We start from the raw sequence: 26,411 nt of genomic DNA, 5'->3' as shown, positions 1-26,411 counted from the left end.
AGTTGCAGCCATCATTGTTGTTTGGCAGGCCTGGGCTGGATTTGAACCTGCCAGTTCAGGTGTATGTGGCTAGCACCTTAGCCACTTGAGCTACAGGCGCAGAGCCTATCTTGCATCTCTTAAGCCACTTTCTAACAGATTTTTTTTTCTAGGAGCTGCTATATTTAAAGAATAAAAGATAAATTTTATAAACATAGTGTCTGTATGCAAATGATACCTCTACACGATCTTTTTCAATGTTGAAAAGACTGTTTTAGCAATGTGAAGGACAGATGGGTGGAGATGGAAGTTAGTTTATTAAACAAAAGTGATCAACATTAATTGAGCACTTACTTTATAAGTGCCCATTTATGCCCATACATATATGCCCATTTAATATCCATAATGACAATGGAAGGTTCAACATCCAATATCCATAATGACAATGGAAGGTTCAACTGTTTTAGCAATGTGAAGGGAAGATGGGTGGAGATGGAAATTAGTTTATTAAATGAAAGTGATCAACATTAATTGAGCACTTACTATATAAGTGCCCATATATGCCCATATATATATGCCCATTTAATATCCATAATGACAATGGAAGGTTCAACATTATCTGTGTTTTACAAATAAGAAATCTGACATTTAGTGAGATTAAGTAAATTACCCAAGATTACATAAGATAAGAGAAAGATAATATTGGTAGTTGAAGCTATGTTTATCAAATTTCATTAAAAAATGAGAAAATCTAATATTTACTTAGTGCATTCTGTGAGTTCTGTGTTAACGGCTTCACAGCACTATCATCCACTGATGGCATAAATATTGATAATTTAGGGTATATTCATATTACAAGTCGATTGATGAAGAAATTGAATCTCTAGGAGCACTGAAAAACCTGGCTGAGGTTCCAGAGGTCAAAAGAGGTAACCACTAGATAATCAGAATCTTTTAAGTAACATAGAATTATACAAAACAATGATATGTTGATTGCTGTCTTTGATTTTTTAAAAAAAAACTTCATTTATTCAAAAAAAATTAGATATTCCTACAATACATAAACTAAAACTAAAGCTAGATTTTATATGACGTGATCCTCAATTGCTACAATATTCTTTTCTGAAGCCCTGAAAATAGTTGCTCATAATTCAAATGGCAATAACCAAAGGATAACTTACCCAGGATATAAAAAAGTGATTTACTTTATTTATTAGACAAGTAGACTAATAAACTTCAAAGAACCCTTTATAAAGGAAATTGTTTCTTGATTATTTTATAAAGTAATATTTAAAAATTATTTTATAGAAGTAATTATAGATATATTTTGTGTTTTTTCAGATAACTTTTCTTCTCAAGTCAACTTTTAATACAGGGGGAGGTATGCCACACAGACACACACACACATATTCTGATATACTCCTTTGGCCAAAATAAATAGGAAATTTCTCATATATGTGAAATTTTTATAGTCTAGTTCTTTTTATATTACTTCACATTAGTTAACAGCTGTTCAGAAGTCATTATATTTACATGCCTTAATATATTGTTTAAGTCTTCTAATAGTAATAGCAATAAAAATTAGAATTAGCCTTTTTTGCAGGCTATTTTTCCAAAGCATGATGGCATGGTTATTTCAACTTTAAAGAACTGCCCTGGGAAGAGCTACCATGATCACATCTTATAAATATTTCTTAAAATTATGAAGCCTGAAAAACCTTTGCATAGCAGCAATATTTACCTAATTCATCTCCACTTAACCATATACCCTGAGTTGTGTTTAATTTCCCCCAATTCTTTCTAAATTCTTTCAGATCAACAGATTAAAAGAATACATAACTGATGAGTGAAAATATATATTGAAATTTTGTGGCATCATGAAAACTGCTAAAATCATCATCATCAACAAAAAATGACTATACAACAGAAGGCCTGCCAGATCTAATTATTTAATGCTTTTTAGGTCTATTTCAATACCTTTAAGAGTCTGATTGTGGAAGAGCACCATTGTTTAAGGTGATCATAAACACTCCTAATTCAACAATGTTCTACAATTTGTGGTTACTCTTATGTTCCTTCTCAAAACTAGCAGAATTCATTATCTTTTATGTAACAGGAATATGTTATTTACTATGTTTTGTCAAAAATAATTATGCCACTTCTGAACTATTTATTGCCTTTACTAAAAAAAAAAAAAAAACCAGTTAAAACTTTAAAATTAAGAAAAATCCACCAACTATTAGGATTGCCATTGGCAAAACAAAAACTGAAATTTAAATTTCTTCAAATCAATTGATGACATCTGGATTACCTAAAAAATGGTGAAATATGAAACTTTATTGTGAAATGTTTGGAATGGGGTCACTCTAGCTCAAGCCTACCTTTCACATGGATACTTTTTGAGGGGCTTTATAAAGTCTAACATCTCAAAAGTGATGGAGAAAATTCCAGAAAATGCTAACAATGATTGTTGTGTTGGCATTTAAGGTTAAGCACATTAGAAGCAGCGAGTAAGGGTGGACAAGAAATTTTTCCTACACTATACATTCTGTTATTACAGTGGTAAAAACTAAATCATCACATTTGACATCTTGAAATTTTGCTTCTGCTTGTGATAGCAGTCCACTGTCTACACTATAGACCATTCCCTCAAATGTTCTTTGTTGAGGTAAACAGGATGAGAGGCTAGTACTTCTAGGGAGCACAAGATCACTACTAGACACAGACACGCCTTCCACATTTCTAAAGTTGTATCCATTTAACTACCTTAGCAGGATCCAACTACCAGTAGGCAATTTAATTCTTTCCGAAATAAAACAACTTATTCCTCTGGTGCATCACACCTCTCTGTCCGAGCTATTATTCTTCTTTCACTTCTCATCCCCTTCCCTTTAAAACCTTGTCAGAATACTTTCCACCCCTATTTCTAAGCAGGAACCATTGAGGAAATCTGCATAAACAAATGTTTTATTAGAGATAAATGAAGAAAACTTCACTATACCAAAACTTTAATCTATTTTTAATCTATTTTAATTTCATTTTAATCTCTTTTTCATATATCAGCTAAGTACATGTATCTGTTTTTACCCATTTACACAGTCCTATAAACAGACATTCTCATAGAATGCAACGGGTTCATAAATTGGTATAACTATTTAGAAGTATTTAATAAATTTTAAATTTTAACTAAATATTTCTACTTCTAGGAATTTGTTCCACAAATGCTTGAATAAATAGCCAAGATGGTGTAGCATTACACATAATATGTATGCCTCAAAGCTGTTTATGTAGAATGCTAATGACTGAAATGCAAAACTAAACTTCTCTCTGGACCATTTATTAAAAAGAAGAAATATAAATTGCATTTTTATTTCTTCTCATCATAATTCCATACTAGTGTGGTAGTAGTAAATAATCAAATTTAAATAATAAAGTTTAACAATAGATTTGATACCTTTCACTACACCACGTTTCCAAGGGCAGACATGTAGAATATATGGAACTATATTATCAGGATCTACAGTTATGCGTGGATTTCCCCACACAATTGGGAGATTTGAAGATACCTAGAGAAAAGAATTCAAAAGCAAGAATTATATAATGTACACACAAAATGTTTTCCATGCTTTAGCATGTTACACTACATGAAATTAGTGTAACAAGATAAAGCATAGAAAAAACTAAAAATTAAATTAAGTATTTTCATTATGACTATTCACTGTTAAATCAAAGTGAGCCAGAAAAATCCTAATAATAGTAGACAAAATTCTAAGAAGGGAACTAGGCAAAAGTGAAATGGAGGAAATGATTCTTACAAAAAGAATAGAGCTCATTTTGTGTTGCTGCTTATAACAAGATCATCAATGCTTACAAATTCTGAATGTATCTTATGGCCATGCACAATTTTCTTTTTGCAATTTGATTTACAAAAAAGACGAACCATTTCAATAATTTTCTACATCAATACAGAAAACAAAGAATATTTAAACAGAATTTAAGCACAAACCTGGTTAAATTCAACTTTCAATTTACTGGACGCTTATATTTTCCCACTCCCCGCTGCTCAGACAAGCACTAATCTGCTTTGTGTCTCTATACATTTTCCTATTATGAACAATTCTTAGAGATGAAATTATATAGTATGTAGTCTTTTTTCATTGTCTTTTTAAATTTAGCATACTCTTTTTTCATTTTTACCTATTCCTAGTTGACAAATACAAATTGTATATTTATGATGTAAAACAAGATGTTTTGGTATATGCATACATTGTAAAATGACTATATTGAGTTAATCACACAGAAATTATCTCACATAATTATCATTTTTGTGATGAACACTTAAATTTTACTCTCAGCAATTTTCCATAATATATTATATTGTTGGTAACTATGCAACTATGTTGTACAACAGATCTAATACATATTTTGAACTTATTCCTTCTATATGACTGAAATTTTTTCTGCCCATTGGCCAACATCTCTCCAACCCTTCCTCTTTCCCCCAACAAGGTCCTGGTAACCACCATTCTACTTTCTACTTCTATAAATTGAAGAGTTTTATATTCCACATGTAAGTGAGATCATGCAGTAATTGCTCATCTGTGACTGGCTTATTTTGCTTTGCATAATTTTCTCCAGATTCATATTATTACAAATGAGAGGATTTCCTTCTCTTTTATGGCTGAATAGTATTCTATCATGTACATACAACACACTATATTTATTGATTCATCTGATGCATACTTAGGTTGATTCCATATCTTGGCTATTATGAATCATTAATGGTGCAATGAATATGAGAGTGCAGATATATCTTTGAAATATTGATTTCATCTCCTTTTGATATATACCCAGAAGTGGACTTGAATTATATGGTAGCTCCATTTTCAACTTTTGGAGAAACCTCTATAGTATTTACCATAATAGCTGTACTACTTTACAATTCTACCAACAGTGTAGAAAGGTTCATTTTCCTCCTCAGGTTCACCAATGAACATCATTCAGTGTTTTGTTTTGTTTTGTTTTTTTGAGACAAAGCCTCAAGCTGTCCCCCTGGGTAGAGTGCCCTAGCCTCACAGCTCACAGCAACTTCCAACTCCTGGGCTCAAGCGAGTCTCCTGCCTCAGCCTCCCAAGTAGCTGGGATGATAGGCGCCCGCCACAATGCTCGGCTATTTTTTGGATGCAGCCATCATTGTTGTTTGGCGGGCCCGGGCTGGATTCGAACCCGCCACCTTAAGTGTATGTGGCTGGCGCCTTAGCCACTTGAGCCACAGGTGCTGATCCCATTCAGTGTTTTTGAATTCTCTTTTCTAGGTATCTTCAAATCTACCAGTACTGTGTAGGAAGTCTCCACATCACACAGACCATGGTAATGCAATCCCATATGTTTTATTTTAGTGTGTAATCCCTTTCATATATTTCTGGCTAAAGGTAGTATTTTTGTTGAAAGTATTTCTGTATAACCTATGTCCCTTTTTTCTTACAATCTTCCATTACTGTCATATTTTGAGTTAGATATTTTCTACTGTGCCATTTTAATTCCTTTTAGTATCTTTTATTCTATTTATGAGTAATTTTCTAAGTTGCTGTCCTAGGAACTATAATTAGTATCTTACTAATATCCATTAGATTAATTGTAACTTAATTTAAATAGCATATACAACTTGGCTCCAGTATGTGTCATGCCTTCCAATCCTCCTATGTGTTACTGTTTTCAGACCAATTACATTTTTATATATTTAGGACTATAAAGACATTTATATAATTATCTATTTTTCATTTTTCTTTTAAATGACCTAGAAGAATGGGTCATTTAAATGACCTATAAAGAACATCCATTGAGGTTGTATATTCTATTTCCCTACTTCTAATGTCATTTCACTTAAACTTGAAGGATTTCCTTTAGTTTTTCTTGCAGACTAGGTATTCTGGGGACAAATGCTCTGTTTTTGTTTATCTGGGGATGTATTAATTGCTGTCATTTATAAATTATATTTCTTGGTTGATAGGCTTTAGTTCTCAGTATTTTGAAAATGTAATGTTGCTCCCTTCCCACCTTCATAGTTTCTTCTGATAAATTGGCTATTAATCTTATTAAGCATATCTTGCATGTGACTAGACAATTTTCTCCTCATTTTTGATGATTCTGTCCTTTTCTTTGTCTTTCAAATATTTGACTGTGATGTATCTAGATACAGATCTCTTTGACTTTTTAAACTCTGAGTTGGTAGAGCTTCTTGGACATTAGATCAATGTTTCAAGGTTTTTTCCTCCAAACTTGTGGCTTTTATTTCTTTGTGAATTATTTCTGCCCCTTTATTTCTCTTAATACTATGATCTAAGTTTATAAAAATATGAGTAAGAGAGACTTGCCACTGTTCTCATAGTTTATGATCTGGTTAGGGAATAATAAACAGATAATAGCAACATGATGTAGTAGATGTAATGGGGGGGCAGATTACAAATATTCTGTGGAAGCAGGTGACAGGCATGTAATTCAGATTTAAGCAAACAGAGAAGGATTCTTAGTAAAAGTGGCCTGTAACTCAGACACAGATAAATAGAAGACAGAGACTTAGGGGGAGAGTTTCAGAGAGCAGAAATGGGAAATATGATATACAAACAAAGGATCAAATGCTGCTGCAGTCAGGAGTGGCAAAAGATTATGCTGAACTGATAAAAAGAAAAAGTTATAGAGTAATTTAAAGCCAGTTCAGGGAGTATGGACTTTGACTTCATAGGTAGGCGATGACATTGGTGGATTTTCGCTAGGAATAATAAGATGAGATTTTCATTGAGAATATTTACTTCATTTGCAAACCAGTAAGCAAAGAAGAAAACCAAGGCACATATTTTTAAAGATTATAAAAAAAAAAAAAAGGGGTCGGACATGGTGGCTCACATCTATAATCCTACTACTCTGGGAGGCAGAGGCAGATGAATTGCTTGAACTCAGAATTAGAGACTAGCCTGAGCAAGATTGAGACACCATATCTACTAAAAATAGAAAAACTGAGGCGGGAGCACTGCTTGAACCCAGGAATTAGAGGTTGCTATGAGCTATGATGATGCCATGGCATTCTACCCAAGGTGAAAATCTCCACCCTTCTGCAGTTCCCTCTAAAACTATATTCAGGCACACATAAGAGGTAGATATTTGAAGTGTCTTTTGAGATCCTAGCAGGCACATGATATTTTGCAGATAAATATAGGCGTGAAGGGTGGAAAATTTTATTTAAGGATTGATTTAAACAAATCCAGTGAGAAGGACATAGTGGGAAACTTTCTGACACATAAAGATGTAAACAATTATGCATTTCTTAACATTTCCACTATTATTCATATGAGTAAAGGATAGGATACACTTCTGAAATTTTGCTGTGCCTACAGATTTGACAAAACACCTTTTATTATGTATAATTTCTTTAAGCAACAATATACAACTCAACTAGGTAGATTTTAACATTTTATGATTATGTACTAATACCTAAAAATAAAATGTGTCTGCTACAATTTAACTTTATAATTGAAATTAAATTTAATAGTTGTTGGATTAATAAAAGTTCGACTTGTAAACATCTCTTTATGCGACATTGTTTCACCTGACTCAGTAACACTTTCATGTAATAATTACATTTCATATACTTCAATTCAATAAGTAGTATATTCAGAAGAAAACACTTTCAAACTAAAAAGAGCATACTTACCTCAAAGGTCAGGATGGTATTTGTATGATTAGGTACCATTATGGGTTTATCTGCTGTTTCTCCAACCGTGCATTCCACGACTATGTGCTCCAAAGCCAGGGGCTTTGTTCCGATCCCTTTTATATCAAACACATGCTCCATTCCATCTACTTCATTTTGGAGGATAAGTTTACCCTATAAAAAATCAGCCAAATTTCAGCTCTATAGAAGTCATAGTTCAGTGCCAAACAATCTCTGCTAGCCTATTAATCTTGAGTCTGGTTAATCAAATGACCTCATAAGGATGTGTTAGCCATTTCCAGTTCACGTATAAATGCTTCTGCTGAACAAATCAAGATAAACTTCTAGTGAAAAGCTCTTTATTTCTCTTTACTATCTCTAAATTACAGTGTGTATGTAGGCATCCTCATACATAGCAATTATATGTGTGTCAAAGAAGTATTGTCTAAAAAACATATTTTCTGATGTACCCATTTCCCTAATGAAGAAGAACAAAGGAAATAGTGAGTTTTACTTTGTTCAGCACGTTGTGTAAAAATGACCCGGATATAAGTATTCACAGACAATTGTGTTGCAGTTTTCAGTATATATACCCTTCAAATTAAAAAAACTAAAGTTTCAAGCAAAAAGCTATCAAATTCACAGAAGATAAAAATATATATTAATACATTAGTTCATTCACATGCTAATACTGGGGGAAAAAAATCAATGACTTCTTACCACAACTTCGCATTCAAAAATAGGTTTGAATGTGAGAGGATACTGCGCCGTTTCACCTGGGCCAACACATAAAATCAGTGGTCCATAAAACCATTCTCCCTCGATAGTAACACGACATTTCCATTCCTTCTTTGTTTTATTTTCCTAAAGTATGGGGGGAAGGTACAAAAACATCAATGACAGCTCTCTCTGTCCTGTCTTCCCCCTTGCTCTTCTCTACACTCTCTCATCTCTTTCCTACTCTCTCCTTATCTCTCTCCCCTCTCTTCTCTCCTCCTTAGTGCTGCTCTCCCCCACCAATAAAGACCTTTCATACAAGCAAAAAAAAAAAAAACAATGACAATGTCAATAAAGTCAAATTAAATATTAATTCTTGATAATTTTAATAAAAATGCATATTGTATTTTTATTGCTTTTCTTAAATATCACCATTTGGAAGGCATAATTTTTAAGAGAGACTATCAAAATTGTGAACACAAGGTACAAGGATGACTATATATTCTTTCTATGTCACACAGGAACATTGTTCAATATGTCTATTCAAGGATTGTTTGATATCCAGAGAAATGTCCCTTTGTTTATGACAGGTTTAGGGGTAGAGTTGGGATGAGGGTCCATAAGAAGGAGAGAAGGCCAGTCCAGGGATTAAGGAAAGGCTTTATTAGAAAAGATAGAGTGGAGTCTTTGCAGGAGTCAACTCACTCTCACATAGTTTTAAGAAGCTTCTATTAGTATAGTTGAAACATGGTAGGGGCTTATGAGAGGTGAGGGAAATCATCTTTTTCTGCAGAGTGAGTGATTATTGCTTCAGAGACTGATCTTAGAATTACTCCCTTCTGCAGAAGTGTTAGTCTTCTTTCTAGGGCCTTATCTCTAGTGTCAGCCAGAACCAGTGTAGGAGCCTGCTTGTTCTGATGTTTCCCAGGAACACTGGCCTTGAAGCATTCCAGGAGTGTGGGGAGAGGGTTGCTGTGATCATGCAATTTGCTTTCTGGCCTGCTTTCTCTCACTAGCTGTCTCCCAAAATGGCTGTACTCTTGCCAGGGTCATAAGAATTCTTTTCCAACATTTTGACTTATAAATGACTGTTAAAAATAACAAAATGGCCTTGTAAGACACATGTTCCTCCTAATTAGGAGAAGTAATGGGTGTTCTACTTGGTAAATTGCTAAGACTGCAACAATTACGTATCTCATAGCAACAGATTTTTGGGCTTCAAGATGACTTTTGTCATGTCTTTGATAATTAAGCAAGTAAATGAACAAACAAAATCAATTTGCCATTTTAAAAATCCAAAGGTCCTTATTATTACATCACCTTTTTCTATGCTATATTGGTTCTCTGACTAAGATAGCCCAGTTAGCTACAGCCCATTATTATTCTCAGTAAACCCATCATAATCAGGTGTTAGATCACAAAAGAATTTGGAAAACAGTGATTTGAGAGTTCATAACTCTGTCAAAGATAAGAGGCAGAAGTTTTGACTAAGGAATCTAGTAAGTTAAAGACATTGGAATTATTTTTTTAAAACAAAGAGATCCAATAGAAGCGATTAATCAGGCAAATAACATGATAACATCTATGTTCAGGAAGAAATTTTGGCATCAATGCACAGAAATAATTGACAACAGATAATGTAATTATAAATCTGTAATAGCTCAAGACTAGAAGGTTTAGAGGACTTTAAATTGAAAAAGTAGCAATGGGAATGAAGAAGAGTAACCTCTCCAATTTTATACATACCATTGGAATATTCTGGGTAAGGCATTCAAACGCTGGTGTTTCAAATTCGAATGAGGCCTCAGGATGTTCTTCGTTCACCACACCTTCAATCTGGTAGACACGCACATCATACTTTGATGTCATCAAAATTTTACATGGGTAGCGTCCAGGGGTAAGAGGCGCAAATCTCAAAGGAACGGGAACAAATCCATCTGCAGCCATTAAAATGATTTAAAAGATAGTTCAATCATTTAAAATGTTATGAATCCTAAAATTTATCTTGGACAGCAACATTTAATATTGTATTAAATTATATTGTATAACCTAGAATAGATTAGGTTTTACTGAAGTAACACAGTGCCTTTAAGTCTCCAGGGCTTACCATGCAAGTTTATTTACCAATGACAGAGTGCATCTTACATAGGAAGAGGAAGGTCTGAGAAACATCAACATATTGTAACTCTTGCATTCAGCCACATTATTTGGGTTACCAATCTCTATACACTTTGGTTACCCCCAATTTTTCAACATTCATAGGTCACATAAAAAATGCTGGAGTTCAGAAACTCCAAAATATGGCACTTTGGCATGCTGAACTGAATGAAAACGCTCAATGTTTCTTTAACTTCCCCATCTCCCTTTGTTTCTCAGTCTTGTGTCTCTCCAAAAGCACAGGATTACGTTGCTCTCTCAATTCCCTTTCTCTGATGAAGGTCTGGATTGCCAACAAGACAAATAATGTCTGACTCTCAGGCTCATTCAAATTCCAAACAGAACTGTTGACAAATTAATCTCTGTTCCTGGATCCGAATCATTTCATTCTCCCTAGTAATCATTTATTGCCCCTGAACAGAATCCTTCTTCACCTTTCTGTAACCTGATTGGCTACCATTATCCATTTTGCCAGGATCCAAACCTCCATTCTTTCTGCAAATGCAAGATCGTATATAAGCTTCTGAACTTTGTTGAGTGGGCATAATCACTCTGTGATTTTCTTCCATGTACACATTAATAAATTCTATGCCTTTTTCCCAATTAATCTGACTTTTGTGAGTTGGTTTTTCAGTGAACCTTCAAAGGGCAAAAGGGAAACTTTTTTCCTTGGCCCCTAAAAATGTTTTAAAATAGTTCAAACTTAGTCATCCCTTAATGCAACCTCCTTCCTCAAAAAGTTGCCTAGCAATTGAGCTAACTTTGTTTTTATAACATGTGAATTATTCATTTTTATTATTTGTTTAGCCAAATCCTCATGGGAAGTACCCACATTTGATTATTTAAATAACCACTGCTCTTGGATCCCAATTTTTTTTCCAAATTCAATTTCCTTCAGCTATTAATGTAAGTAGATCTTTCATTTGTTCCTTTAGCATTATATCTGAGTTTTAAACTGTCTAAATTTCATTGTTGGATTAAAATGCTTTTATTTTATCCTTATTCTTGAATGATAGTTTACTAAAATATGCAATTCTAGGTTTCTAATAACACTATAATTCTGCTATCACTATAATTTTTGCTTCTTTACAGTGATCTGCCTTTTTCTCTCATTGGATTTCAGAATTTCTTGTTTTTGTCATTCTATTATTTCACTATACCCCACCCATATGTGAACTTGGGTGTCATTCTATCATTATCTGGCATTGAAAAAAAATTTATTTCTGCTTTTTTATTCTCATTTGCTTCTAGAAATAGAACAGATTTGTCTTTAATGGAGGACGAAATCTCATTCCCCCTTCATTTTGTAATGATCTTTTAGATCTAAAAGTGGAAGTAGCTTAATGCCTACCCATTGGCCAATTTCCTGTATCACACAAGCACCCACCTATTAAACGTAGGTAGGATATTTTCTTGCATTCACTGGTAGTGTTCTAATAATCTAGAGAGAGATTTACATCTTAGGAATCTCTTTCTGTTACAGGTTGAGTATCCCTTATCTAAAATGCTTAGTTAGGACTAGATGTGCTTTGGATTTTGGATTTTCTTTTTATATTTAGGAACATCTGCACATACACAATGAGATATCTTGGGATGGAACCCAATTATAAACAATAAAGTCATATATGTTTCATATACACCTTATATGTGTCATATGAAAGCAAGTTTATACAATGTCTTTTAATAATTTTCTGCATGAAACAAAGTTCTGTGTTTTACCACGACTCATCGCATGAGTTCAGGTGTGAACTTTTCTACTTGTGGCATCATGTCAGACTTCAAAAGGTTTGTAATTTTAGACTATTTCAGATTAGAGATGTTCAACTTATAATTGATAAATTCCCGTGCAACCAATAACATGTACAAGTCCCTTGGACTCTTCCCATTTCTGTCATCACTACTACCATCAGATCAATATATGAGATTCTATAAATCCTTGATAGGGTGATGTCCCTCCACATTTTCCCAATAGATGCAGTCATTGTAAGTCCAGCGGCTTTGTTTTTGCAGGAGGGATGCAAACAGAGAAGTGTTTAATAGAGGACAAGATCAATAAGCAAAACAAGATGCTGGTCACCTTAGAAAGAATTTCACATACATCCATTCATTTGAAAAATAGTTTTAAACATCTACTATGCGCCAGGAGGTGTGCAATAAGGAGTCAGTTTTCCATTTTTAAGGTAGGTGTAGATACATTTCTGAGGAAAAAGATGATAGGGCTGTCTTGTTTCCTCTTTACACCTAAAACACTTGGATTTGACGTCAGACTGGGTACACTATTAAAGATGTTTTTCAATCTGGCCATGTAAACTCAGTAATTAATAGTAATTCCTTATAGGATACATGTAAATGTCTGGTTGTTATCTTTCTTATCCATTGCTGCTGAATTTTTAAATTACTGTATGTATTCATGGATCATATAATAGAAAATTAGGAGAAGGCCTATTAAGGAGCTCTAGCTTACCAAAATTGTAACTATTTTAAACAGTAAGTTGTCATTTACATATGTCATTTATGTTTGTATTTTTTCAAAGAAGATAAAAATTTCCTAAAGAAATTTTAACAGAATAAGATTTCAGTTTCTAATTAACCCCTCCATTGGGAAGGACGCAAAGGATTGCTGCCAGCAAGTGAACAGTGTGTTTTGCATTTCCATTTCTGAATACTGTAAGTTTTCTCTAATAGTATGCATTAAAAATAAAATTTTTTGAACAGAGTTGATTTTGAAGTTCTGGCAGATTGATTTACTAAGTGTTCAAATTTGTTTGAACGAGTTATAGCATTGTTTATTGTTTACAGCAAGCCAGTTTTAGCCCTTAGATTGCTATGTTTAAAAGAATACAGTAATAATGATCTCAAGCCTTGGAGTGGTAGATTAATACTGTAAATTGCTACAGTATAGTATCAAAAATATCAGTTACAACAAAAGAAAACATAGGGGGAAAAAACAAAGAAATTACAAACCACTCACAAGAAAAATAAAATCAGGCAATGGAAACTTCCTGGGAAAGTAACTAAATTTTCTCTTTGCTACAAACTTGGAATAGCCTTCATATGGTCTTTATTGAAAGCCTTTAGAATCAAGAAGTTTCACATAAATTCTGTGCTATATGTCCTTAGTTATATTTTCTCAAAGTGAAATGCTTTAAAATTTAAATTATCCTATATAGTCAACTGTATTCTTAGTTTTATTTGTGAACATATTCCAAAAAAATATGGCTATCAATAGCAATTAACCCATTACATCATAAGAACTACTTATTTGTGAGTCCTCTAAAGGGAAGAATATAGCAATCGTCATCATTTTGTCTAAAGGGAGTTGATGCTCAATAATGTGGATGAATGAGTGGCTAAATAAATAATAGCTTGGATTGAGAATCCTAGCTGTGTTTTAAAATAGACACAGTTTTATCCAGTTATCTCAAAAAATATTAAAAAGTATCAGAATAAGTTATTCACAGGCCAGGAGCAGTGGCTCACTCCTATAATCCTAGCACTCTGGGAAGCAGAGATAGGTGCATTGCTTGAGATCATGAGTTGGAGACCAGCCTGAGCAAGGGAGACACACGCCTCCACCCCCATCTCTACTAAAAATAGAGAGGCATGGTGGCACACGCCTGTAGTCCCAGCTACTTAGGAGGCTGAGGCAAGACAATCACTTGTGTCCAAGAGTTTAAGGGTTGGATTCTACCCAGGGTGACAGAGTGAGATTCTGTCTCAGAAAGAAAAAAAAGAATAAATTATTCATTTGAAAATTTAATAACACATTGAAACCTTGGAGTTAGTAAAAATAAAAAAAGAAAGCAAGGCAATAACTTACAATGAGGAGTCTCAAACTGACTGCTCTTAAGCCAAATATTCCCTCACATTTATCTGGCTGTCTCAGGATTTTATTTTTATGTTTTGGAATGTAAATGTTTAGACAAGGCATCTACTCTCTAGTTCACCACAGGATCCACCATCCTTGTTGCCTCAGCTCAGATCTATCATTTAAATCCTTGTTATATGCAATGGCCATTTAACATTTTAGTCTGGGATCTCAGCTCTCTTAGTGAGGTAAAGTAAACAGATTACTCTGTCATTTATAATTTGTAATTACCCTTTTAGGGTTAGAAATTTATTAAAGTTAACACAAATCTATTAGAGACTAACAAATGAGAATTCAACAAAACCAAATTCAGCAAAGGCATGATTTAGAATTCATGATGCTAGAGATATTGAACTTCCTAGGAATAACCCTCATGAAGAAATTATATTTCTACTATTACCCAGCAGCTTGAAAGAAATTGAAATAAAAATAAAGGTAATTTTGAAAAGTTAAAAATATGTAGTCACAGTGTTTACAGCTTACCACTTATATTTGTTAGTGTATAAATACTCATATTAAATTTGGATTGCACTTTCTTGATCACAGCAACAGAATAAAGGGGTACCAGGAGTATCAAACTTAAGTACACTACTCAACTAATAAAGACCCTGGTCTAGATCAAAAATAAATTACTCGTAAATGAGACATTGTTCCCCTCTGCCAAGCTCTTGCCATTGACAACCATCTTGTTCTTTAGAACCAGTGTTAGACTCAACTTCAGTACAAATTCTGTAACAAATTCTTCTCAAAGCAAGAATTCACCTTCTGCAAAGTCCATTTATTGTCTTTAAGAGATTGTTACTTTTTAAGAAAGACAGGTCTGCAAATTTTAGTGTCAGTAATTTAGCATTCAACTTCAGTACAAAATGTAGATTACTGTTATATAATATGTTGGTTTTTCATAATCCAAAATATCATTCATTAATTTGTACTCATGTAGCTGAAACTCTACTTAATTATATTATGAATACCTCATGAGTAAAAGAGTAATTCATTCTTGCTTCTAACTGTGAAGCTTGTATTAATACTTCACAGTTCTTGGAACACTTCTATATATTTCAATCCTCATATCATTAATTACCTGAGTATTTTGCAGGTTTAATTCTTTGAGATTTCGTCAACTTAGATTGTGGTTCTTGAATTTGAGGGATATTAATTTTCTTTGGAATATCAAAGTGCTCAGGGAGGCTTACTTCAGTTATGTATGAAATAGACTTAGGCTTCTTCATCTTGGACATACTAAAGAGCATAAGCGACTGTAAACAAATAATAAAATTGAAATGGTAATTTCTTCTAACTTTTAGCTCTAAAACACAAAAGACAACATTATTTATTTAGACTAAACAAGTGGGGAAAATCTAATAAGGGACTGAATTTGTTCACTTTGTTATTTTTAATTAATTGGTGGGAGATATTACATGTACAGTTACAGGACCAGTAGGGTTCTCCTTTATTGAGAGATGGCCCATGTCTCCAGCACTAATGCTTGCAGTGTTGAGGAATTCATTGCCTCTAGGAGGAAACCATTTCACTAGTGACCAGCATTGAAAAATCACTTCCCTCATTCAGTTTAACCTGTGCTCCTTCACATCTACCCATCAGATACATCATATATATGTATATAGAGTGAGTCTCTTTTTCTAATGACAGTTTTGTGGCTTTATAAAAATAACTAGGCCTTAGCCCTCCACAGATGTCCATCAACTCTTCATAACAATGTTTGATATTTTTAGTTTCATTAGCATTACTCACATGTGAGTAAAATGACTTATATCCATGTATATGATCTTTTAGACACAATCTAGTTCAATACTGTCCTTCCAAAAATAAAATACTGAAGATAAACTCAGCTCTCTAAGTTAAAGTGAAGAAGTTTAAAAATGGTATTTAAGGCACTTTTTAAATTCAATTAAGCAATGACAGGGCACAAATCATGAATCAAATGTCAAGGGATAGACAAATACACATTAAGAAAAATACTTTAGAATTAGCAATCTGAATGAAGAAACAGACAAACATAAAAGTAAAGATAATAAAGAACAATTCATTAAATGCCATAATAAACACAAAAAGTGTGCTGAATTCAAAGGAGAAAGCTAAAGGAAGAGGGAGAAACTATACATTTGCATACAAAATGAAAAAAAAAACACGCATACAAATGGACAAAAATCTGCCTCTTTCAACCATTTTTTTAAAATAAAATGTTTTCACAACAGATAGTAATGAAAAAACTAATTTAAAAGGAAAAAGAGGTAGAGAGAAAGAGCAAAGCCTGAAAGAAGGGGTGAACAAGAAAGTGAGTGAGTGTGCTGTGACACGATTAAAGCTTGAAATGGCCACACATTGGAATAGGGTAATAGTATACTGAAAGTTGAACATAAACCTTCCCAGATACACAAGGAAGGTGCATTTATTTGTAATAGTGCACTATTTATTGTAATAGTGTACTGAAAGTTGAACATAAACCTTCCTAGATGCACTGTTCTGTAGCAGAAGTAATAAGCAGTTTGGTTTGAGTGGAAGAAACTGTCAGGTTCTTAGAAGCACAGTGTAGGGAAGATAGTCAAGAGGGTAGCAAAGCCTCAGGCTTTAACATTTTTGAGCTAATCAGAGCTTAAAAATTCAGGTCATCTTTAAAATGCCATCATTAAATTGTTAGAAATCTGTGGTTAGGCTGGTTAGGTTTTCTATTAGTTCTAATTTGTATTCTGACAAATTAAAAAATGAAATCATTCCTATAATGCCAATTATTTGTTAAAATGAATACTGTATAAATAAAGTAAACCTTAAACAAGGATAAAAAACATATATAAAAATGTATGTAAGTTGGTGAAGAAGAACATCACTGATAGCATTTTAGCAGAGACCTAAAGTGATCAAAAGAGACAGCCCTTTCCAGGAAAAGAAATAGCAGAGCACAGCAAGGGGGCTTATGCTGAGATGTGGCCTGAGTGAACAGACTCCCCTGGAGAGCAGGGATCTGGGAGGAGGTAGGACAGACCAGGAGGGTCATGTAGACCATCCGAAGGATGTGGGCTATGGGCTTTCATCTGATATCAGCTGGAAAGCATTGGAGGAATATGTAGAGAGGAGCTATATGAACAGGGTTGCATTTATAAGAATCACTTTGGCTGTTATCTGAGAATAGTTTGTACTTTCTCTTAATCACAAAAATGATTGTACCCTATCTTAAGCTATAATAATAGAGCATATAATAGTAGTAATAATGGTCATAATAATAATAACCACATTACCATGCATAAAGAGAGTACTTATCATATACCAGGAAATATGCTAAGCATTTTACGTAGTTATCTCCATTTTTATAAATTACCAACACTTCCATACGAAAACTACAAAAATGAGACTTGAGGAGGAAGTGACCAGCCCACAGTCACACAGAAAGACAGTTTAGAACTGGGATTTTCAGTAATCAGAAATCAGAGTTGACCCTGCCTAGGTATACGATACAATATCCCAGGCAACTTCTATAACATGTTCCCACCTACTCACTGCCACAGATTCATATTTAACAGTTCTGGAGTAGGTCTGGGTACTGGCACTATTTTAAGTTCTCCCAGGCATTCTAATGTGCAACTACAATGAATTAATAACTACCCTATAATGCCTCAAATTACATAGTAGAATGCTTTGTTCAGATTATTTAATGAGGTTAAAAAAAAAGAAAAGAAGTCAACTGAGCTATTTTCCTGGGGGAAAAACAATATTGATTATTTTTCTAGGTAAAATGCTAAAGTAGTAACAGCCCTGTATATTTTTTAAAAGAGAGTACTTTCCATGCACCATTTGTTCTCCTTTCTTACCTCAATCTTGCTCAGCCCGAGCAGCGCAATGGCCACACGGACACTACTGCTTTCCAGAGTGCCTGTGATCAACCTTCGTTCATACTCAATATCTGACATCTGCTGCTGCGCAGCAAACGCCAAAGCCCTTTCCTTTGCTTCATTTGTTAAGGGAAATTTAAGTTCCACATCCAGGATTTGACGGATATCACATTTCAAATACAGAACTGGATCTTCCTTATTTAGCTCTAGGGAAAATAAAAATATATATATTCATGAATGCAATCAACATTCATGCCCTTGACATTGTTACCCAGAAAGAATTTGGGAGGTTTGGAATATAAAAACCGCAGTTATGGCCTTCATTAAACAGAGTAAAAATAAATGGATAGCACTTTTCTATTAGTTCTAACTCAGTGACTCAAGAGTTATACTCTTCAGGAATAAAAGATATTTTACTGGTATTCTCTAAGAAGAGTCCTAGTCAAACGCTTCTTTTATAGAAGCATCATCAACATACTCACAATTTCAGTGACTTATCAATGATCAGAAAGTAGAAGGAGCAGAAATGAACATTTTTTTAAAAAGACCCCCATCAAGGACTATCGAGAACTGCCATTTTCTCTCACGAACAACTTCACATTTTCGTGCCTCATTCTTTAAAAGTCAATGATCAAGAATTAAAGGCCAGGGTAAAACTCCAGGTTATATAACAATATATATATTGTTGAGAGTGTGATAATTTCCAAATTATTTGAGAAATGAAAAATTTTGCTAAATAGAATATTCTGTATGCCAAATTCTGATATTTATCTGAAGATTAATGAGGAAAATTTAAAACAAAATCACCATTAATTTATTTTTTAGTGGCGAAATAGTGCTAGAAAGGCATTTCCTGGGTATTGACAGAACATTGAAATGGGAAATTTTAAAATCTAATTATTTGCTGGAGAAACTTGCTAAGAGGAAGCTTAGGTAACTATATGAGAAACATCCTCATCCTTCAATTTTAAACATGAAAGAAAACACATGTATACTCTACCTTCGTCTGGCGAAGTGCTGTAGTCAATGGAACTTGAAGAAGTTTCCTTCGGGAAAAAGCTAGAAGGTAAAGGAATCATTCCTTTTCCTTCCACAGCGTATATTAATTCTCCGATCTAAAACACAAGCACACATAATATTAAATTTTAAAAGCTCATAAAATATGATAAATCTTTGTGCTACGAGGAAAATCTGCATACCATAATAACTGCTGGGCATTGTGCTTTTCTAAGCAATATAGGCTCTAAAAGGGTAGCAAAAGTAATGTTCAAATATAGCATGCAAGCAGAATGCATGGATTAAGAAGGTCTCGGGACAGCACAGACAGGAGTTGTTCTTTGTTGCTACAAATGTCCTTGTAAAATTGCTATCTTGAAATGAACAAACAAGCAATGAAAAAATTTCCTTGATTCTGTAACTTACTGTTAAAGGGAGTGACATTATTCTCATAGGGCATTTTAGTCTCCAAGAGTCTGTATTTTAAAATGCAAAATTAGCACATAAGGGTTTGAAAATCTCTTAGAACAAATGATTATGCAGGAAGTACAAAGGGCTTGGGAATGAAAATAAACTTTTTATCTGAGGAATGTGAGCTGTCTTTAATTATCAGGCCCAGAAAAGCACTGAAATGTGACAGCATGTAACAATAGTTTTGTCTCACTCTCCCCTTGAGCTAAATAATTGAAACCACTTGATATGTGGGCTCTAACTGATGCCAAGTAACCATAAAATGCCATATGCTGGACACCATAACTCATATGCCATGGTTCAACAATGTGTAGCCAATCAGTAACCGATGTTATTTCTGGAAAAAAGTGAGAATTCCTGTCAAACTACTTTGTATCAGCCCCCAATTTGTCCCCTGTTGTCTTAAAAAACCTGCTTGTTACAAAGACTGAATGCAGCACTCCCAAAAGTATTGGAAAGCTTGCTTAGCACTTGCTCTTGAGGCTGCATCAGAAGAGAACAAGTGGTTTGATAAGAAGGAAAGGGAAATGTATTACTTTGCTGGAAAAGCAGGAAAAAATGTCAGAATATTCCTCTCAAAATACCAAATTTCCTGAACATAAGCAGAAAAACAAATCTTTAAAAGAAAAGGAGGGGCTATTGTAGTTCAACAATAGTTAATGATTCTAATCTTCCCATCTCTGCTTGAGACTAGGCCAGGACCTCCACCCTCCTGGGAGGCCCCGATCCTGGCCTCCATCTCCATCTTGACAGTTAAGCTGAACCATTTCCTGTAACATAAAAAGCAATAGACATTATCCTGCCCCTCTGGAGCATGGCCTGAGGTAAGGATGGAGGCCCCAGTTTCCAAAGAGTCGAGGAGGCTTTAAAGAGACAAAACAGTTTTGCCCATTTTTTCCCCAGGTCATTCCCTCTGTTACAAAGGGAAGTTGGAAGTGTGTTCTGGGCAGGTGTTCTCACCCTTGGCTGAAATCAACCCTTTATATTGATTCTGCCTCCAGTTTCTTTCTTTTAGTCAACAAGCTAAACAAGAATACAAAATAAAAGTGGGAACAATGCAAGGGCAGCAATATGGTATAGTGAAAGAAAGACTAATAGAGGTAAGCATGCCTGGTTTAAACTAGTACTGCCATTTATGAGCTAATAAGCCTCTGGCAAGTTTACAAAATCTCTGACTTCCACTTTTCTCCTCTGTAAAATGAGATGATCAATACCTTTATTTTAAGGATCTAGAGTGGAGATTTTCAACTGGGGTGCCATGGCACACTGGTGTGCCAGGAGAGGATCTTAAGCATGTTGTGAAAATTTTAAAGATCATTAATTAAATGATTTTAGAAATAAGTTCAAAGTGAAAGCACATGCAGTGAGAATAAGATGGAGTCTGTCAGGCTAGGGCAGGCATGACACAGCTGGTCTGGTTGTTTAGGCCCTAAGTGACCTTCACCTCCTGCCTCTTATTTTTATCATTTTGTAAATTGAGCTCCCACCCTAAAGATGTCCATCTTGACTAGTTTAGGAAATTGTCTGTGGAATTAGAGGTGTTGTAATAGGTCACTGAGTTGTGCTATTTATTATTTAAAGTAAGAGTTAATGTGGTCTTTGCTTTGAACCATTATGTATGTATAAAACTGTGATTTTGGAAATGGAGAAGCCACTCTCACTGTTTGCCAGCCTTCTGACAAATAAAGTTTGGTGGACTTATCCCCAGCTATGCATATTGGCAAATGGTGACAGGCAGCCAGACCCTTTTCATCAGGTAACAAAAGCATAGTAAGCATATTACTTTTTTTACACTTTTTCTTTAAATCAACATAATATACACGTGCCATGGAAGTTTAACTATAGGTTCAAGCATATAGTGAGATTAAAAAAAGGTTGAAAAACACAGATCTAGAGTTTAAAAGAAAAATAATTACAGAGAAGTCTCAAAAGACATATCATACAATCACAATGGACAAACCTTATTTAGATCCTAATTCAAACAAAGAAATGGAAAATGAAATGACAGAAAATAAACATACAAATCAGGGAAATTTAAACACTGCCTAGATGACTGATGATATAAAGAAAAATTTTACAAAAATTTTAGCAATAATGGGAGTATCAAGAAAGGGAGTGTTTCTTGAAGAAATACTAAATTATTTATGAATAAAGTTGTGATGATTGATTTTTGCTTCATTATAGTCATGAAATATTTTTGGCTATGCAACATTGTAGCCGAGTGAAGGGTACAGGAGAGATTTATTGTAGTTTTAACTTTACAATTGTATGAACAGTAAACCAAAATAAATCTCCTCAAATTATGATTCTTTTGTATAAGAATTATTTTTTAAGGCAAGCATGAAACCAAGTTTCTTGGGAAAGAGAAAGGTTTACTGAGTAAGAGCAAGATATACGCTTACAGAGCAAGGTACATTCACCATAGACAGCAAATGGGCCCTATTGTCTCAACAAAGAAAAAGTACAGAGGCCTGTATGAGAATTATTTTAAGCTGGAGGCGACTGAGAAGAAGCAGATACAAGAAAAGCTCTCTGCCTTCCCCTGTTTGCCTAAAAGGACATAAATTGACAAAGGTGTCCTCCTTTCCTTTCCATTAGAAAGGACAATTTTAGACCCTACCAGCCTAGAGGAGGCATCAGATTAAGCTAACAAACTCCCTTTCATTTCCCTTCCCTAAATTTGACTCCCCTAGGTCTTGTCACTACTCTAAAAATGTACTTTTCTTTGTTGAAGATACTATGTAAGCCTGGGTTCTAAACCACCTTGTTGAGATTCCTTGCATTTGTATCTCCCATGTACATATGAAATACACATGTTAATAGCTGTTTTTCTTTTAATTATAAGGGTTTGTCCCTATTAAGGAACTACAAAGGGTAGAGGGAAAATTATTTTTCCTTCTCTCTATATATGTTTTATATTCTCCATAATAAAATCTTTTAAAAAAAATCCCTGTATCTTAAAAAGGGAATGATAGAAAGGATGCAATGAGGACCACATGAAAGAAAATACTAACCTAACCCTTTATCAGACACTTACAAAGCACATAAGAGATCCATTTAACACATTAACTGTCACGTGAGTTGTACCTAACCTATGCTAGTTTTGAGCCTGAGGCCTCATGAAGCACATATAACTTACAAGTCTCTTGACCGATTTTGGCCTAATGAAATACTGTGGCTGTAAGGAAAATTTTCTAGCATGGCAGTCAGTGTGTTAAAAGGAGTACATCTATTCTTAGAAAGCAGGGCTTCTCAGCTGACTTTTCTTTGTTCTGCCTTGCTCAGCTTATTTCTCCATCCCTCCCTTTTTCTGGTGGTGCTTTCCCTTGCCAAGAATGGGGTCTTCAGTCCCCCTTCTGCCTGCAAGGACCACTGTAAATGAAATCTGGCAAATTTAGATACAATGGAGAATTTTTTTTATATAGTTTTTTGTTGTTTTTGGCCGGGGCTGGGTTTGAACCCGCCATCTCCGGCATATGGGGCCGGGGCCCTACTCCTTTGCGCCACAGGTGCTGCCCACAATGGAGAATCTTATACTGGAATCTCCAGAAGCTAGGATCATAACTAGTTTTCAAATACCCCATAATCTCAAGACAATGTTACCGGCATGACTGAGAGACTATCCCAAAATTATCTTTGAGTAAACTGAGTAAACAATATATATGCATATGAAATAAAAGTAAATTGATCATGTAATAAAAACATATATTCCAAAATATTACAGATATCATAAGGAAGTGAGATAGTAGAAATTAAAAATTAATCTGTATATAATGTAAGAATGAATAATATCTGATTATGAGGTTAATTTTTATACGGCTTTATTATCTACCCAATGAGATTTGTTCATAATTCATTTGGTGGTGGACTTTCACATGATCATTGTAGGCAGGCTTCTTGAGATTTCAGTACACTCCTATTTTAAAGACTGAAGTAATGTAAAACTGGACTAGGCCCTCAGTTGTTGGCACACGTTAACCGCTTGCTTCCTTCCTAGCATTCCCTTGTTCTCACAGCAAATACTAACTTCAGATGCATTATTTCTTTGTGAAACAAAAGGAGATAGCACCAGGGCCACAAGAAGAATCCATGAGTTTGTTTAGCAGAAGTAATGAATGGCTCCCCAAAAAGTTGCAACTATCTCTTGATTCTTATTATTTTGGTTGCCCAAAGTGGTAGCTGAGCAAAGCTCGCTGTCTCAGTTGTCCGACAAGACAGATCTAGGAGATTTTCTTCCTGCCTTCTTATCTTGTCCAAATTGAATAAACCTTTGTCTCCAAGCACCTGTGTCACAGTGTTTGGTTTTAGCTGTGTATCAAGTACAACACCCTGAATTTGGGGCTCTACAACATAATGTTGCATAAAATTCTATTAAGATCCATAATTATCTACAGTTCATGCTGAAACAAAGGAATATGGAAAACTTTGAATTTTAAAAATTGTTTAGTATTTAATTCTATACATTCCTGTTAGTAATACTGCATTATATATAATGTTCATATAGTACTTTTTCTTAAGCAGCCACATGCTTTGCAAACAAAAATATAAGCTAGGCTTTTGCAATGTAATTTTGTCTCTGTGCTTGCCTATTTTAGTACAAATACAACTGAGTGATCAATATTAAAGATGTAAAATTTCCAATAGCTCAAGTAGAGCACAAATACATCAATTCAACAAAGCAGGGACTGGGAAAAACAAGCTACTAACTTCTTACATTTACTTTTTTCTATCCTTATTTTTATCTAAAAATGGTTGTTTTACCTAAAATATAGTATTCATAAGCAATTAGACTCAGTGAGCATAGAGTTTTCATAATTACCTGTTTTAATGAGAGCCTGAATGAAAGTTGAACTATAGTTTGTTTGATGCATGAAAATGAATAACAACCCATGTGAATCAATTCAAAAGGACCAAACTGTTATTTGCCAAAATATTTTCCTCGAATATAAATTATGCACAGCTTCTCAGCCATTGATTAGCCAATTAAAATATTATTAGGACTCCATTCAATTCCTTTTAACTCTATGTCTTGCACACAGTATATTACCATCTCTCAAAAATTTATTTTGTCTAACTTGCTCATTTTCAATGTTCTTTTTTATTAAAAATTACTTAGTATAATTAAAAATAGTGTCTGTCTTGTCTGTGTCAGAACATTCTTTAGAAGAGCCATGATCTGTAGTGTAGTCTAATTATATCCCTTCACTTTCCTTGGAATAAAATTAGACCAGGAAAGGAACACAACATTAAATAAATAATTTTTAAAGTAAATAACCCCTTGTATGTCAAATCTAAAGGCTGTGATAAGGGAAATGAAATTATCTGACACATAGCAGACACTTTTCAATGTGAGTTGTTCTAATAGTGACCTATGTAACTTCCTTCCTGCTCTTTATTTCATATATTATAATTGGCATGCTTACTTGATATTATACTTTCCAGAAAGATGCCAAAACCCATTGTCAATTCCAAGAAGCCCTTACAGAAGATATTTTGTTCCTCTTGTGAATCTAGTTAAATGTACTACTTAAATTGCACAGTAACATGCAAGTTTACAAGAAGACCAGCAGTTAATTACCTAGAAAGGAGTAACACAAACACTGAATTGGCAGGAAAGTTTTAATCTCAGCTCTGCCACTAATTAGCTGGGTAACCTTGGATAAATCATGGCTACCCTCCAGATACAAATAACTTCAATCTTAAAAAAGAAAAACAAAGTGAAAAATACATTGACACAGACAGAAAAATCTCCATTTTTTAATACATAATATGTACTACTTATTCTCTTTTCCTAGATCTAGATTTTCAAAATGTATTTGTTTGAACTGGCTGAACAATTTTATATTATTTTGATATCTAAACAAAGCACATGGGATTTAAGCTAAAATTCTAAATCATTAAATTCCATACACTAAAGAGAGCTCATTAATCATTGTAGATGATATTTGACTGCCATAATTATAATGTGGACCTAATCAGAATTGATAAAATTATTTATAATAATTAAGTCACAGAGATGAGCTAGGGTATGGGTTAGAATACTCATGAAAAGATTTACATACCTATACTGAAATGTTCCACTTTTTCAATAAAAGATAATCTTAACACAATCTCAATTACATATCTGGATGATTATTCCATGGACATTTTGAAAAGGTAAAATATATTTAAATAACACAAATATGAATTCATTTTTTACTAAAAATTCATGGTGTGTTTTTGGACATCATCTCATCAAATACTAGGAAGCTGTCCCTAGACGCTAGAGTAATCATGATGGCAAAGAAATCAAGAATCTCTTTCCCTTTATCACCACAAAAACTTGCTCCACTTCAAGTGTGAACAACACCTAGACTTGTTAAGCTTGATCTGTATAGCAATATAAACTGTGTTCCTCAGCATCCCTCCCTAGAATTACAGAGGGAATACCAGAAGGCAGTGTTGTGTGGAACATGTGATAGATTACAAGGGTCTCCTAGCCAGTCTCACTGCCTTCAGGTCTTTTCTCCAACCTGTAATCTACTCACTGTTTTAACACCTGAGATGTTTTCTAAAACAAAGATGAAATCAGATCCTACCTATGCTCCCACTGGGTTCCTGCTTTTGATAACATAATCATAATTATAAAATTCACTGTCCTACTCAGTTTATCCATGCAACCCATTTTCTA

General features: G+C 34.1%; 1 protein-coding gene across 1 annotated transcript in view; it reads right to left on the bottom strand.

The window, feature by feature from the left end:
* Window positions 1–26,411, bottom strand: part of CFAP47 (cilia and flagella associated protein 47) — a 296,774-nt gene that overhangs the window by 96,505 nt on the left and 173,858 nt on the right. Inside the window, exons 43-49 of the mRNA XM_012807582.2 lie at window positions 19,260–19,389; window positions 18,254–18,465; window positions 15,511–15,685; window positions 10,151–10,341; window positions 8,408–8,551; window positions 7,688–7,861; window positions 3,434–3,545 (exon numbers count right to left, since the gene is read on the bottom strand). Coding sequence (XP_012663036.2) covers window positions 3,434–3,545; window positions 7,688–7,861; window positions 8,408–8,551; window positions 10,151–10,341; window positions 15,511–15,685; window positions 18,254–18,465; window positions 19,260–19,389 — 1,138 coding nt within the window. The remainder of the gene's footprint in view (window positions 1–3,433; window positions 3,546–7,687; window positions 7,862–8,407; window positions 8,552–10,150; window positions 10,342–15,510; window positions 15,686–18,253; window positions 18,466–19,259; window positions 19,390–26,411) is intronic.

Source organism: Otolemur garnettii, unplaced genomic scaffold (genome assembly GCF_000181295.1).
Source record: "Otolemur garnettii isolate 467f Iridium unplaced genomic scaffold, OtoGar3 scaffold00072, whole genome shotgun sequence".
Classification (NCBI taxonomy): domain Eukaryota; kingdom Metazoa; phylum Chordata; class Mammalia; order Primates; family Galagidae; genus Otolemur; species Otolemur garnettii.
Note: the sequence above shows the minus strand (reverse complement) of the source record. Positions and strands in the feature narration are given on the sequence as shown.